This window comes from Nanorana parkeri, unplaced genomic scaffold (genome assembly GCF_000935625.1).
Source record: "Nanorana parkeri isolate BGI_ZX_2015 unplaced genomic scaffold, ASM93562v1 scaffold3172, whole genome shotgun sequence".
Classification (NCBI taxonomy): Eukaryota; Metazoa; Chordata; class Amphibia; order Anura; family Dicroglossidae; genus Nanorana; species Nanorana parkeri.
In genome coordinates this window covers 37,091-53,044 of record NW_017309440.1, presented here as the reverse complement: position 1 = coordinate 53,044, position 15,954 = coordinate 37,091, and the positions used below count along the sequence as shown (strand labels likewise).

General features: G+C 41.1%; 1 protein-coding gene across 1 annotated transcript in view; it reads left to right on the top strand.

The window, feature by feature from the left end:
- Positions 1 to 777: 777 nt before the first annotated feature.
- Positions 778 to 15,954, top strand: part of LOC108802848 (granzyme A-like) — a 15,958-nt gene continuing 781 nt past the window's right edge. Inside the window, exons 1-4 of the mRNA XM_018574703.1 lie at positions 778 to 860; positions 6,290 to 6,431; positions 8,701 to 8,842; positions 10,787 to 11,065. Coding sequence (XP_018430205.1) covers positions 806 to 860; positions 6,290 to 6,431; positions 8,701 to 8,842; positions 10,787 to 11,065 — 618 coding nt within the window. The 5' untranslated portion in view covers positions 778 to 805. The remainder of the gene's footprint in view (positions 861 to 6,289; positions 6,432 to 8,700; positions 8,843 to 10,786; positions 11,066 to 15,954) is intronic.

The window sequence follows — 15,954 nt, the reverse complement described above, 5'->3', positions numbered from 1 at the left end:
TAAGGAAAACTATAGGGAAAAGCCTTAACCCCATAGTTCTCCTTTAAAGGAGTATGGGGGGGGGAGGGACTGTGTGTGACTTTATTGTCACTTTAACTTCAGGCCAAATGCATTTGTTAATGATTTCTGAATGATCTCAGAAGCGTCTCAAAATGATGTCGAAAGCATTTTTGTCAGCACATAAAATGATTGAGTTTATTAAACAGGGATGGAAGTTCAGCCAAAACTGATGAATACAATTTGGTGCTCTGAGTTACTTAGTGCCTTCCACTTTATTCCTGGGGCTCCTGTGCCAAGAGCTAATTTTGCCATCAACCACCCTAAAGCCTTGAACCTCCTCCTAAGTTCAACATAATGTAAAATAAAGGAGAACCCTAACAGAGAATATGAGACCCTCTTGCAACTGCCATGTCAGGTTGGAAGAGGCCTGCAAGTGCAATATAAGGCTGAATACATCTATCCAAACCTGAACGGTTTTGGGTGGACTGATTTTTTAAGTGTTTCCTTTTTGGCAAATAAATGGTTCGGCCCCCCAGCATCCATCTCTGGCTTTTTTCCATACTTCAGAAATTAATTATGAAAACGTGTTTCTTGTGAATTGTATTATGACTGTGTTAATCATTATTTCCCCTTGAACAGTGATAGACAGTGGTGGTCTCTAACCACTAAAATAGAATGAAAAAGCCTCATGTGAGGTAGAACATTTCTCAGAAGTCAAACCACATCACCTGTTCACATATATAAATATCTAGTCAGTCTCTGGCTGTAGTGCGAAAGCTCAAGATTGCTACAGTGATTCCTAACAATGAGGCATATCTACTTACTCTCAGCTGTGTCTTTCCTCCTGCATATCAGTGGCTGTAAGTACAGACTCACATAAACTTGTCATCAAAGTTATTTCTTTCATTCTGCGGTTGTTTGACAGTACCATTAAACCTAAAGCAATCTGAAGGGACTACTTATGCCATTCTCATATATTTTTTTATGAAAAAGGTATACCATATACCTTGGGAGCCATGCAATTAGAGTATTATATATTTTTATAATCCGCATATGACAGTTTTGTACTATGTTGCGTTAGGCTATCAGTGGCATTATTTTCTAGGATTACTGGACTAGAAGTCAGTTGTATGATAGCCTACCCTCCATACTATCTTAATTCTATTACTTATTTATATAGTGCTACAAGTTTTGCAGTGCTTTAAAGTGATCACTAAATGATTTGCTTCAATCATTGACTCTTAAATTGTATATTTAGGTGAAACCATTTTTTGTAGTTTGTGATAGTGGGGAGAAAGGTTAGACCTTTTGTCAAGTTTGTATAGCTGTCTGTGTCCCCATTGGGAGAGTCACCTATCTAGTGTGTTCTAGTGAACATTTTCACTGAGAGAGTGAGGGGAAATTAAAAACTTTAGAGTTGTTCCAGGAACAAGTGGTGGGAAATGGGGATACCTGTTTAGGGCACAACTCACTTTGACAGATTACCTCTAACTTCCAATTGCGTTTCTGGGACAGGAAGTGAAGGGAAATTTCCTCAGTGATACACAGTTAGCAAAAATGTTAGCTGGCAGGATTCATAACCCATCATTACTCTAGCCAAAAGTTTACATTTAATGTGTTTACCACAATCATACCAAACGCAATAGGGCTAATCTAGATTGCTAAGGGTAATCAGAGGGGAAAATCCTTGCTTTAGAAGGAATTCAGTGCAACCATTTTGCTGTTTTTTTAATAAAGGCAGTTTGATGTTTTGGTACTTGCCATGGTGGATTAGCAAACTCCAATGTCCAAGCAGAAATTCATCCAAAAAAGTTTATTCCTACATTGAATAGAATGGGAAGTGTTAAAAGCTATTTAAAGGAACACTGTACTTTGACAATCAGGTCCATGTAAAGCTGGCCATACACCTGTCAATTTCTTTTGTTCAACATGCAGGCTGAACGGAAGAAATTGACGCGCTTTCTCCATCAACACAAACAGCGTGTCGATCGAGGAATCGCCGCTGTTTGTATTGTTACCTGAGTGGCTGCCGGTTTTGACCGCACAGAGATTTTCCAGCAGGCTCCTTCGATCAGCTGATCGTGGAATGCAGGCTGAAAGAAAGCAGAGAGCCCCATACACTGGCCTAATTTCAGCAGGTACATTAAAAACCAGCAAAAATAGCATGATACCTTGTGTTAGTTCCAGGCCTGCTGCTTGTAGCTTCCAATAGCTATGGACTCTTTCTCTACGACCATGTGGCAGCACTCAAGCCTGGTCAGTGGCTGCTCAAGTGCCCAATGCTGTAATATGGAAGAAGAGAAGAATGCTCGAGCATATGCAGGACAAGGTATTTCACAGGGCTCCTGAATACTAAAGAGTGTAGGAAAGTACTACTGGCAGTGGAGGGGGGAAGCTATCAATATATTACTTTGCCCTGAATAGCAAAAAAAGACTCTCAATTTAAAGGTTTTTCTGCATCTGTGTCACCTTTGAAATATACCCTCTCCAGATGGTCACCAACAGAAGGAGCAAAGTGAAATTGGCACTGAAAGCACTTTTGACAACGTTTGATATTTGTAGTAGTGTGGGGAAGAGTTAGAACTTCTCATAATGATTTCATTGCTGTCCAGGCCTTTGTGTCCAGATGACAACTAAACACCCCAGTTTTCATACAAGCCTTACAGGGACAGGAGACGAGGAAAAATCTACCCAGTGGGAGTAGTGTAGTGTTAGGCAGGTGTCATTGTGTTCTTGTGCGTGCGTGTTGCTATGCATTGTAATGCACATTTTGCAGTTGAACATAGTACATACCACTCCAGGTGAGGCAAAGCTCCACTCTACCCCAAATACTTCTCGGGTGCTGGCTGGGCTCATTCCCACTGAAGCAATCAATAATAGCACCAATATAAACTTTATTAAACAGCCAGCATGAACAGGCTCTGATACTGATGCATTTCTTGCTAGGCACATTGCCTTCTTAGAAAATGTGCTGTGCCTAGCATGAAATATGTCAGAGTAAGAGCTTGTTCCTGATGGCTGTTCCTATTGCTGCTGCTATTGATTAGGATTTGGAATAGACAGAGTTAACAACCATTGATCAAGGCTTTATAATACCTGTCGCCAACGCATCAAAACACGTTATATGTTTCTAATGCATTGACTTTGACTTATATAGTAAAAAATGTGGATCCGCGCTTTATGGGTAGCCCTGATTTAATATCCTGATATTAACACACTAAAAAAAATAGAGGTGTTGTATTTTTAAAAGTACCGTGCACTGCAGCGCCAAGATGGAAACAAACACCATTTATATTATGAGGAACCATGACACCTGTATTTTAGTGCATTGGTATGTGTGCTGTGTAAATGGGTCCCAAGTCTGGATTTACACTGTTGTGTGCGCACGCAGTTCTCATGGTAATGCACACATGTAGGTGTAAATGGGCCCATAGAGTTTCCCTTCATCATTAACACTAAATTGATGCACATAGATGTGAACCAGCCACATAGGAAAGAATGAAAGTTCTACTTGACATGCAGTTTTATTCCACAAAATGCAAGAGTTTTGCATCAAAACCCGGAAAGTGTAAATAGGCCTTAAATGTATCACTTGGGCTTTATTTTTTATTGATTTGTAAACTCAAAAAACCTAAGCATGGAATAAAACTATGCTGGATTCACACTATTCTGTGTGCCTTAAAGTGAGCATGGAAATGCAGACCCATAGGTGTGAGTGATCACGTATAATTTTCCTACCAGAACAGATTAATAAATGTGAATCAGCCACAGCTTATGTGTTCTGAAAGGAAAACTACATTGGCCAGTTCACACCCATACGTGTGTGTTATCATGTATCCTGCACATGGAACATTGTGAATTCAGCCTGTACAATCAGACCAGGAGGGTACTGCTTTATACAGCGTCATACAGTGTTTATCTACTTCACACATACAGTTTATGAATTATTTAGAACACCTTTCTCAACCAGGGTGCCATGGCATACTGGTGTTCCTCCTTGCCTCCTCAGGGTTGCCTCAAAATGTTATGGTAGTGAGAGTGTGATAGGAAGAGGGAATGAAGACTGATGTGAATGGAGCTCCTAATCTAAAAGTGGAACTCGGATGTGAAAGGGGGGACTTTGATATGAAAGTGGGGCTTCTGATGTGAAAGAGGGGCTCCTGTTGTGAAGGGGGCTACTGATACAAAGGGTGACTCTGATGTAAAGGAGGGTAAATCTTGATTTGAATGGGGCAGTTCGGTGTGAAGCGGAAACCTACTTTTTTGTGAATTTTTGCGTAGGATCCCCCTTTAAATCTATGACATTTTAGACTGGGGTGCCTCAAGATTTTGTATACTTTTACAGGGTGCCGTGACTAAAGAAAAAGGTTGAGAAAAGCTGATTTAGAATATATTCCTCTTCCAAAACTGTCAATTGACTATATGTTCAGTATTATATGGTATACTTTCCACTTCTCTGTTATTTTAATTTTTCCAATATTACTGTTTAATACCAGGAAATAGTGCTTATGAATGATACTTAACACTCTCTGTACTCACAAGTATACTCCCCGAGTTTTCAAAAAACACTCAAAATAATACCACTCTAGCAACTGTTTACATCAAATTGCATTAAAGCTATAGCGTTCTGTGCAAAAAAATCATAAAAACTACTGATCAATATCGGGATATATATCAAAAGTGCAAGTAAATAACAAAGTGAACAGAGTCGCTCTTTCTGAGTGTCAAAGTACACTGGGTGTCATTACATAAGATAAATATGAGATCAATAACTCTAGAACATTCAACATAAAATAAATATCAGAGAAATAACTCTGAAGCATTCCAGGGACAGAAAAGTTCTAGCATTGAAATGTAAGATGTATGTGTCACATAACATTAACATTTACACCACCGAAAGCTCTTCTTCGGCCATGCGTCCACTGCAAACAAAAAACAGCTAATTGTCACTCAACAGTGCTGGACCCCTAGCAGGGAACGGAAGCTGTGTATGCCACTTTTTGAGTGGGACTTTTTGACGTGATTTTCAGGAAATGTATCTTATGAACTTTACTTTGACACTTGACTTTGTGACTGTTTGTTGTTTACTTGCACTTTTGATATAGATTTTTATATTGATAGGTATAGTTTTTACGATTATTTGCACAGAACACTATTACTTTTATTATACTGTACTTGCTATTTCGTATGACTATTGCATCTATGGACCAGCATAAAATTCCTCATAGCCTATATGTATTTTATTGTATTGCTGTTTAAAGTTGTAGTCTTTCTCCTGATTGTAGCTTGTTTTAGGCTACATGCACAAGGCTGTAAGAAATGTACTCATGATCAAAAAAAATTCTGGGTAACGATCAGTAAAATGTTTGCTTTTAGACAGATAATCATGTATGTGTTAAACTGCGTAAATGTCTCATTCCACTCATTTCTGCTTTCTGTTTTCAATGTTATTTTATTTTTTGGACATTATTGACACACTTACACATAACAATGTGTTTACACGTGTATGCTCATAAGATTTATGTCCTTAGACGCAGATTTTTCGTTTTTGTGTTATGGATCTTAATGCAGAGCATGTTTGCGTACCTATGTGCATAGCTCCATTGAAAACAATATACCCGTGTTGAGATCCAGACACAAAAAATGCTTTGCGTTGCATTATTTTAACTGCCATATCCATGAGGCCTAAGGCACAAAAGGAATGTTTAGGCCACAAGTTGCAACAAATGTTACTTGACCACTGACCAGTTGCAGGGGAATATTTAAACAATGTTGAAACAATAATATTCCAGTTCTGATTGTGTCCAGAGTGTTACCGCATATTCATCTTTTCCTATCACAATATGAAAATATCCACATGATTTCTATTAAAATCATAAAGTGAACTCACAAATTAAGTCTTGATCGGAAGTTTTTCAGGGTACACAACATAGCACTGCTCTGAACTGTGCACAGGTTCACTCCACTCTTTTTCTTCTGTAAAATGGCGATCCTGAAAAACACCTGATGGTGATGCTTGAACTTCCTCCTTGTCTGCCACCCCTACTGCCTCTGCAGGAAGCAGAGAGATATGGGAAGTTCAGTATCAGAGTCTTCAGGAAGTACACATCAACTACCCTCTGTGGAGCTGTGTGCATTTTATTCTGCAGGGAATTAACACAGATTTTTTTAGCTTTAACGAACTTTGTACTTTAGCTGTATTTACTATGTTGTATTAGCAGCTTGCTGAATGCTTGCACATAATGCATGGGATTGCTCTTTAATAACTGTATTGTACTTTAATCTGCAGATGTTTGTGTGGAAATAATTGGAGGCAAGGAGGCTGTTCCTCACTCTAGACCTTACATGGTTTTTCTGAAGGATGGAGACAGAGCATGTGGAGGGGCCCTTATTAAGGCCAACTGGGTGATAACTGCTGCTCATTGTATCTTGTAAGTATTTTATATTACAGCTTTTTAGACACTGTAGCCAAGAGAGACAATAAGACCTTATTCATAACTGAGTAATGTGTCACTTGTAGCTTGAAGTTCAAAAAAGTACATTAGCTTCTTTTGGTGCACAATGAAGCACTTTTGTTCCCATAGACATTTATGAAAACACCTGGAAAACACTTGATAAAATGAGTGTTCATACATGTTTTTGGGGGCTCCCTTTTAAAATCTATGGAGCCAAAATTGCACAATTCTGCTCCTGTACTATGAAAATTTGCAGAAACAAAAGTGTACAAAACCTTCTAAATCACTTGGTTACGCTCACACTTAGATGTGAATGGGGACTACATATAAAATATTTAACAACTGTATTTCTATACAAAATGCATACAAACAGCACAAAAGTTACAAGTTTGGTGCAAGAAGGAAGGGAGGGAAGAAGAAAGGAAGAAATAAAAGAATCATATGTACTAGCAAAATGTGCCCATTACTGGAATTGATAATTCTCAATGTTGTAGTTTATTTAAGGCAACCCTGTCACAAAATGAAAAGTTGAGAAAAAACTCCTTCTGTAAGGAAGATATCTCTTAACTATCTCCCCACCTGCATTGCTGATTGTCCCCTTTTTTCAAGAGCTATGGAGCTTGTAGAATAAGAGTGTCAGACACCTGGTCCCCTGAAGTGCTGTGTTTCCACCGACTGGTTCCTACGTCACCACCGTACCCTGCAGTGACATAAGGGCTGGCAGAAGGAACAACAGTGCTTGCTAGATTATGATTCATATTATTATATACAGGATTTATATGGTGCCAACAGTTTTTGCAGCACTTTACAATAGAAGAAGGCAGACAGAGTAGCTTATTGATGAAGAGTCTGGGATAGGAAGTTCCAGAAGATGGGAGAGGCTCTGTAGAAGTCCTGGAGGTGAGTATGTAAGAAGTTGACGAGGGAGCAAGAAAACAGGTCTTGGGAGGAGCGGAGAGGTCTTTTTTGGTGATATTTTGAGACATAGTGGGAGATGTTAGGGGCAGAGTTGTGGAGGCTTTGTAAGTGGTTGTCAATATTTTTAATTTCATTATTTGGGCAATTGAAAGCAGGGGAGAAATTAGCAGAGGGGGTGCAGACACTGAGCGGTTGGTAAGGTAGATTAGTCTATCAGCAGCATTCATGATAGATTGAAGGGGGGATAGCCTGTGTAGAGGTATGCCAATGAGGAGGGAGTTGCAATAGTCAAGACGAGAGATAACTATTGAGGGATTAGTAGCTTTGTGGTTTCATTGGTTCCTTTAGTTCTTCCTTTCTTTCCCCCCTCCCTTCCTATCTTTTTTCTTTTCCAAAAATAAATGTCTAGCACCAACCTAGAGACTAAACCTAAATGTTGGGAAAGAGACTAAGGGTATTTTTTCTCTTGCCTGCACTGACTGAAGACAGAATGCTCCTCTTGACCTAGCCACTGGACTAGAGCTCAATGACTGCTTTTTAATTATAAAAACATATTAATAATAATAATAATACTATATATTGGGACATTGAAGTGATTTATGAATGCAGACTTGTATTTATTGATATGTTTACTTTAATAAAATCAGAGTGAGATAATTATTAGTTGTTCTCATTGGAGTGCCCCCTTACATTAGATGCCCCCATTAGAGTGCCCCCTTACCTTAAAAACTAAAATAACAAGGCACTCTGATGGGGACAAGCAATGTAAGGGGTCACTCTGATGGATGCTTAACTTTTTTTAGTGAAGCTGGCAACAGTGTGGTACAACATCACAGCATGCTGTGCCCATAGAGCTTAATGAAAGCTTCTACGGCCAGATCCTTCGGCAGCTTCGTGAATAGACCCCTAAGTACTAAGAAAAGATTTTTAAAAAGTGCAATGCATCGGGATCAGTGCATCAGCACTGTGCCTACCACACCAACAGCTGTGCATTGTAGCACAGCTGCTAGTGTTAATGCAGCCTAAATTACGTCTGTACACAGACTGCGTGACTGTTCTATCCCAAATGCGATTCGGAAATTTTGCCCACAGGACCTCCTTGAATTTAAATTCACTAACCCTGATTCATTTCCACGTCTGCTGATCCTTTTGACCAGTGTTTTTCACTATAAGCGCAAGTATTTTTGTTTCATATTTTCATTTGTTGTTTTAATTGTCCAGGTTTGTTACAGGTTTAACTTTTCTGACCATGTTCATGTGTTGAAAAAAATAAATTTTAAAAGAACTTTTAATTCCCTTCAAGTAACCCAAAATGTTTTGCTTTTAGTGGAAATTCGACAAAGGCTGTCCTGGGTGCTCACTCACTGACTGTCAATACAAACCAGCAGCAGATAATCAAAGTTAGACGTGCTATTAAACACCCTTGTTTTGACTGGGAAACAAAGATAAATGACCTTCAACTGTTACAGGTAAGAATAATAACATTTATCCCATTACTTGCATGTACATCTTTTGTTATTAGCAGCATACAATGGCCCTTTAATTACAGAATTAAAGGGTCCTGTAGTAGGTAACAGTGTGCGACCAGTACGCCACCCAGAGGGGCTAAGGTATCTGACACACCCAGAAGTGTCAGATAGTAGCGATGCCCGCAGATTTCCAAAACAGCAAAGATCTATTGCTATGCCCATTAGAAAGATGAGTATTAGCTGCTTTTTTTTATCTTGTAATGAAAACCAATCACTAAAATCTCGCCTAAGCTTTAATATGTCCATGTCATTTTAAAATGAATTAACAACATGTTTAAAACTACAGCCTTCATTAAAAGAATGCTCTACCTTTATGATCATGTTTCACGTTACACCCATTTTTAAAGTGTAAAATGAAACATATTTAAACTGAATTAACTGAATTAACAGCGCTAGTAGGTGAATCAAATAACCATATATTTGTGTTTGTGGACTATAAGTCATAAAAAGACCACATGAATGCAAGTACCGTTAATCAATGAAAAACACGGCACTGTACTAGTAAATGAACATGTGTACGGTTAGGAGGTGACTTTTAACCAAGTGTTTCTAGGTGTCTCAGTGTGTAAAAATAAAGAATGATGAAATCACCAAAATGAGGAGGAGGAGTCCAGGGCACGGCGGCGGGCTGTGCTGTGCAGGGCTGTGCAGGCTGTTCACACTGAGGGCTGTGCAGGCTCTCAGGCAGGGCCAGACTGGCCATATGGCAAACTGGACACTTGCCCGGTGGGCCGGGCCAGGTTGAACACAATCAAGTTGATTGTGTTCGGGCCGGTCCTCTTTGCCCGCCGCCGTGCCCTGGACTCCTCCTCCTCATTTTGGGGATTTCTTCATAGTTCCCCTGGCATCATTTGGGACAGGAAGTGAAAGGAAATGTCCCCAATAGTGCTCAGACAGAAAAAAATAAGCTAACATACTCTATGCAAAGCAAAAAAAGTTTGCTACGGTTGAAAATTCAAACTGTCTTCTAACTTCAAATACCTTCTTTGTTCCCCCATACTGTGCTGGTCAATAGCAAACTCACAGACCTTTGGTTCCATAGGAACCAAAGTCTGTAGGTCTGTAAGTGGTACCTTGGTAGGAGATCCTACGAGAGGAGAGGTGAGAAAGTTCCTGTGTTAACTTTATTTTTACACACTGAGACACCTAGAAACACTTTATTTTTACGCACTGAGACAGAAGAAAAGGTGGCAACCCTAGCTCCATAACTGAAGGTTGGTACCTTGTGCAGACTCAGGGCTGAGGGAATTGTCTGTCCATTGCATTTGTGATCCTGTAGGACTGCATAAATCCCAGGACTGGATTGACAGAAATTGAAACCCTATGTATTTCAGTTGTCTATTTAGCTAATTGCGTGGAGTTCAGCTTAAAGCCCCATTCACACTTGTGAATTTGGCCGATCGCATGTGTCTGACAAATTCCTCCATGAATCTCATGCAATCTTCTGTGGGCGAGAGACACTGCAACTGCCTGCAGCTGCTCACAGGCCGTTCGCATGAAATTGCAGATGCTGCGGTTACCTGTGGACAATTGCACCTAGATGCAATCGGTCTGCGTCCATGTGCAACTGTCCCCAACTAATCGCAGCATGTGCAATTACATGCAAAAGGCCTGTGAACAGCTGCAGGTGGTGGCAAGTTAGTACACCCTGACGCTATTTTTATCTATACACAGGGAAGGGGGGATTTTTTTTTTTTTTCTTAATCCTCTGGTTTTCCTTTAAGTGTGTGAACTGAATATTTTTATGAGAAACCTAGTTTAGTTATTCGCCCCTAATAGGTGGTTAAGGTATTGGTTCAGTAACTTTCTCCTGAAATTTCTTGAATAATACAAAGTTATACATCAAGAATACAAAAACAGTAAATGTTTTTATTTTGTTTACAGCTGGAGAAACCTGCCAAGTTAAATAAGTTTGTGTCAATCCTGCCACTACCAAATCAAGAAGAGAATGTGAAGCCCAAAGCCCAGTGCAGCACTGCAGGGTGGGGGGTCACTGACCCAAAAAACAAGAAACTATCTGATGTCCTACGTGAGGTTAATCTGACCATTGTAGACAATAAAGTCTGCAGCAAAGCTTACAGTACGGCTAAGCCAAAAGAGACAATAATCAGCAGTATGATATGCGCAGGACCACTTAAAAAGCGTAAAGATGACACTTGCCAGGTAAGAATCCGAAATCTTTTCTAAAATAATACCTGGTGATCCTGCCATGAAAGTCTTTGTTTATGCACTTCCTGTTATAGCATGACAGCTCTTTTCCAGTGTTCCAGTGTTGTCGCTAGGGATGCACAATACCATTTTTTCCGGACTGAGTACGAGTACTGATATTTTTTCTTAGGTACTCGCTGATACCAATTACCAATACTTTTTTTGCGGTGTCATTTGACAGTTTTTCTTAAACAATACAGATGAATGATTTTAGGACAGTGATGAAGTGCCGGGGGGTGGTCCCAGCTGCAAATGCTGCATCCCTGCCACTGACTCCAAGCTGTGGAGGGACTACAAATCTCAGGAATAAATTATTCAATAATGCACAATGCTACCAGCTATAGAGGACTACAAATCTCACCAATACATTTTACAGCAATGCACAATAATACCACCGGCTATAGAGGACTACAAATCCCAGCAATACATTATACAGCAATGCAGAATAATACCATGACTTAGAAAGGACTGCAATGCCGAATAACAGCCGGGTATAGAGGACTACAAATCCCAGCAAATCAGTATAAACCAATGCATAATAATATGAAGCTACATACTCTGTGCTGCTCTGGGGTGCCGGCCTGATGTCTCCAGTGGAGGATCTCAAGTGGGTGTGTGGGGTCTCAGGAGGGCTGTGCGGGGTCTCAGGAGGCAGTGCAGGTTCTATGGTGGGCTGTGCGGACTCTCAGGTGGCTATGCAGGGTCTGTAGTGGGCTGTATGGACTCTCAGGTGGCTATGGTCGACTGTGCGGACCCTCAGTTGGGTTGTGCAGGTTTTATTGTGGGCTGGGTGACCTCTCATGTGGGCTGTGCAGGGTCTATGGTGGGCTGTGCAGGCTCTCAGGCAGGGCCGGACCGGCCATAGGGCAAACTGGACACTTGCCCGGTGGGCCGGGCCAGGTTGAACACAATCAAGTTGATTGTGTTGGTGCAGGTCCGCTTTGCCCGCCGCCGTGCCCTGGACTCCTCCTTCTCATTTTGGGGATTTCCTCATAGTTCCTCTGGCATCATTTGGGACAGGAAGTGAAAAGAAATGTCCCCAATAGTGCTCAGACAGAAAAAAATAAGCTAACATATTCTATGCAAAGCAAAAAAAGTTTGCTACAGTTGAAAATTCAAACTGTCTTCTAACTTCAAATACTTTCTTTGTTCCCCCATACTGTGCTGGTCAATAGCAAACTCACAGACCTTTGGTTCCATAGGAACCAAAGTCTGTAAGTCTGTAAGGCTGGGCACACACCTTACAACCATCGCAAGACTTTTGTCTTGCGATGGTTGTAAGGTACTTAAAAAAACGTACGATCTGCCTATCTTGCATAGGCAGATCGTACTTACGATGATCGCAAGCCACGGCCCCTGAGGGGCGGGCTTCCGATGACCGCAATGCCGAACGGGCAGTGTGCGCTTGCGCACACCGGCCCGTACGGCTTTTATCGTACGGATATTCCACAAACCCGCCGAACATCGTACGATGCTCGGCGGGTTTTCGAACATGTCCGTAAGTTTAAAGTCGTGCGACCTTACAGTAGTAGAGGTCGCACGGCTTCCACACACCTTACGATAATCGTACGATCGCGGGATTTCCCGCGATTATCGTACGATTATCGTAAGGTGTGTGGGGACCTTAAGTGGTACCTTGGTAGGAGATCCTATGAGAGGAGAGGTGAGGTGAAAAAGTTCCTGTGTTAACTGCTCCCACACTCACTCACCACTAGACATGTGCGATTCGGTTCGTTCCGAAATTCGGACGAATTTTCGGAGATTCGGATGCATCCGAATTCCGAATTACAGCTAAGACGAATGCAAACAAATCCCAAATTCCCGATTTCCCGAAATTCGTTATTGGACGAATTTCGTTGCAGCAAAATTACATTAATGTCGCAGGTTCAAATCCACGCCCGGACGAGTAATGAATAAAGTTTTTTTTTTTTCCTTTGCTTTTGTAAAAAAAAGTCATTTTTGTTCCCCTTAATGTCATTTTGATGCAACGAAATTCATTATTGGACGAATTCTGTTGCAGCAAAATGATTTTTTTTTTTACAGTCTGCAGAAGATGGAAAAAAAAAAGCGTGAGGTTTCCCCCCAATTCATACCAGACCCTTTAGGTCTGGTAGGAATGTTAGGAGGGACACCCCCCCTCCTTATAACAACAAAAAAAAGTGCGTGGGGTTCCCCCCAAAATCCATACCAGACCCTTAAGGTCTGGTAGGAATTTTAAAGGGGAACCCCAGCCCCAAAAAATGGGGGGAAAAACGTGGGGTCCCCCCTAACAGTCCTACAGACCCTTGATCCAAGCACAAGCCCGGCAGAGCAGGAAAGGGGGGGGACGATCGAGCGCCCCCCCTCCCTGAGCCTTACCAGGCCACGTGCCCTCGGCGTTGGGAGGGTGTCCCTGTGCCGATGGGGACAAGGGCCTCTTCCCCACAACCCTGACCCGGTGGTTGTGGGGGTCTGTGGGCAAGGGAGCTTATTTGCATCGGGGGACCCCTTTAAATAAGGGGGCACCCAGATGCCGCCCCCCCCATGTGAATGAGTAAGGGTTAAATCAAATAGTTAGTAAAAAGTCCAGACTTTTGACAAAATCCTTTAATTGAAAAAAAAACAAACAGTCAATTTTTGACAATTTCTTTAATAAAAGAAAAATGGCTCCATCGATGTAATCCAGAGTCAGGATCAGGATGCAGGACCCCCGCCGACCCGCCGAAATAAAAAAAGTCCCTCCGCAGACGACCAACCGAAAATGACGAAAACCAGCCGCAAAAAAATGACATTCAGTCTGTGTCAACAGATGGGCGGAACGAGCCATGACGTCACGGCTCACTCCGCACATTTGACATTCTCAACTGTCAAATGCTACATATTGCATTCATATATATCAAATGCTTCCATGCACAGTACAGAGGCTATAGAGTAGTGGATAGAGGACAGGCTTCCCATTGCTAAGGTTGCAGGTTCAATTCCACGCCAGGCCACGTAATGGATAAAGTTTTTTTTTTTTCATAAACGAATTTCGTCCGAAACTAATTTAATTTCGGACCCGAAAAACGAAACTAAACATATTTTTTGCTGGTGCACATGTCTACTCACCACCTCTCTGTAAGTGTGTGTGGGGGGGGGGAGGGGCAACAGCAGGTGCCGCCTCAAAGCTAAACTACTTTTTCTTTTTGTAGATCATCTTCAAATATATTCTGTGTTCCCTACAGACCTCTGGTTATCATGGTTATGTAGGGACAAAGGTGTGTACAGACCAAGGTCTGTAAGTGGTACCATAGTGGCAGATTCTAAGGAGATGTGAGAAAGTGACTATGTTAACTTCTCCTACGGTCACTCACTATCTCTCTGTAAGAGATGGTGGCAGCAGCAGGTGTCTCCCCAAGGCTAAAGTAGTTTTCCTTTTGTGGGTCAGTATATTATAGTAGTCTCCTAGAAGGAGACACGCCTCCAACACATAACCTGTTAGGTCTAACTCCAACGGTATCAGAGTTCAGCGCACTATCACTATGAGCAGAAGCCCCGGGAACTTAGAACATTATGGAAAGTTTGTCCTAAATATTTATCATCTTCCTGCCTCACATTACTAGGACCAACTCCTTAGTGATTGGCTAGGCATATAAATATTCATTACTCAGCAGCTGGAAGAAGCAGTAAACAACCTAAGGTTAGGTACTCTCCTAAAATGAAGAAACACTTAGGCTGTCTGCATCCTAACTGCTCTCTGCAGATGCCACAAAAATTAAAAAACACTCTCTGCAAAATGAGAATCTCTCTTCAATGGTAACATGATAATGGTAAAAGTAGGTTTCAAGGGTTGAGTTGCAGGTACAAGAAAACTGACGAGGGTTGTGGATATTGAATTTGCAGATTGTGTGTTTGAAGAACCATACATTCACAAGTACTTCACATGAAAACCAGACAGTTATTAAAAATAGCTGTGGTGTCTATGCATCTGAGTGACATATCTAACTGCACACTTGTAACCGATTTCCCACTGCCTAGGCAATACAGCACAATAAAATTAGGTTTGCATAGTGAAAATGAAGTGTGGTCCAAAGCTTTTCAAAAGCAGGTGTTAATGAACACTGCACCTAGGATGTACACTAATAACGTGATATAATAGGCCTGTTCTGCAAGGCAGTATGACAAGCATAGAAGCTTTCTTTTTTTACTGTAGAAATCTTTGTAAATCAACATATGAACAAGAAACTGTGTGATTTAGAAGTAGGTGAGTGACTCAAATGTTTCACATCGCTATGGGAAATTGTGGATGTATAAGTGACTAGGAAGGTTTTGCATTGGTAACTTTGCATGACATATTTGCACTAAATATCTGTGGGTTTACTGCATATACAGATAGAAAACTGTTTGAAGAGAAATAATATTGTGCTATGAGTAAAACTAAGCCAAAACGTTTTATATAGTTTTTTATAAAGTTAGGGAGAGTAAGCCTTGTCAGCTTCCTGTCCGATAGGCATGAATGGAAGTGAGAGAAAATCCCTCCAAAGAGAGGGAAGTCCCTAGTGGTCAGCAGGGTCACTGGAAACTAGTGTCCCCATTGGAAGATTTCCAATCTATTCCTGTTCTGATGAGAACTTCAAATTTGGGATTTTCTTTCAGGGCCCACATTCAGTGATAACAGTCACTACACATTTAGAGAGAGTAAATCTCCATAACATTGACACAGAAAGCAATAAAAAAACTTAACAGATGTTTCAATCCCCTCCACTTTATCTAAAACTTGCACTTTAAATCAACCCTATCCATTAAGAGCATACTGTACATAGAAACTACTGCCAAATATTAATTATTCAGCTCCTAAACAACTGCATATTCAGTGGGGGGTGGGG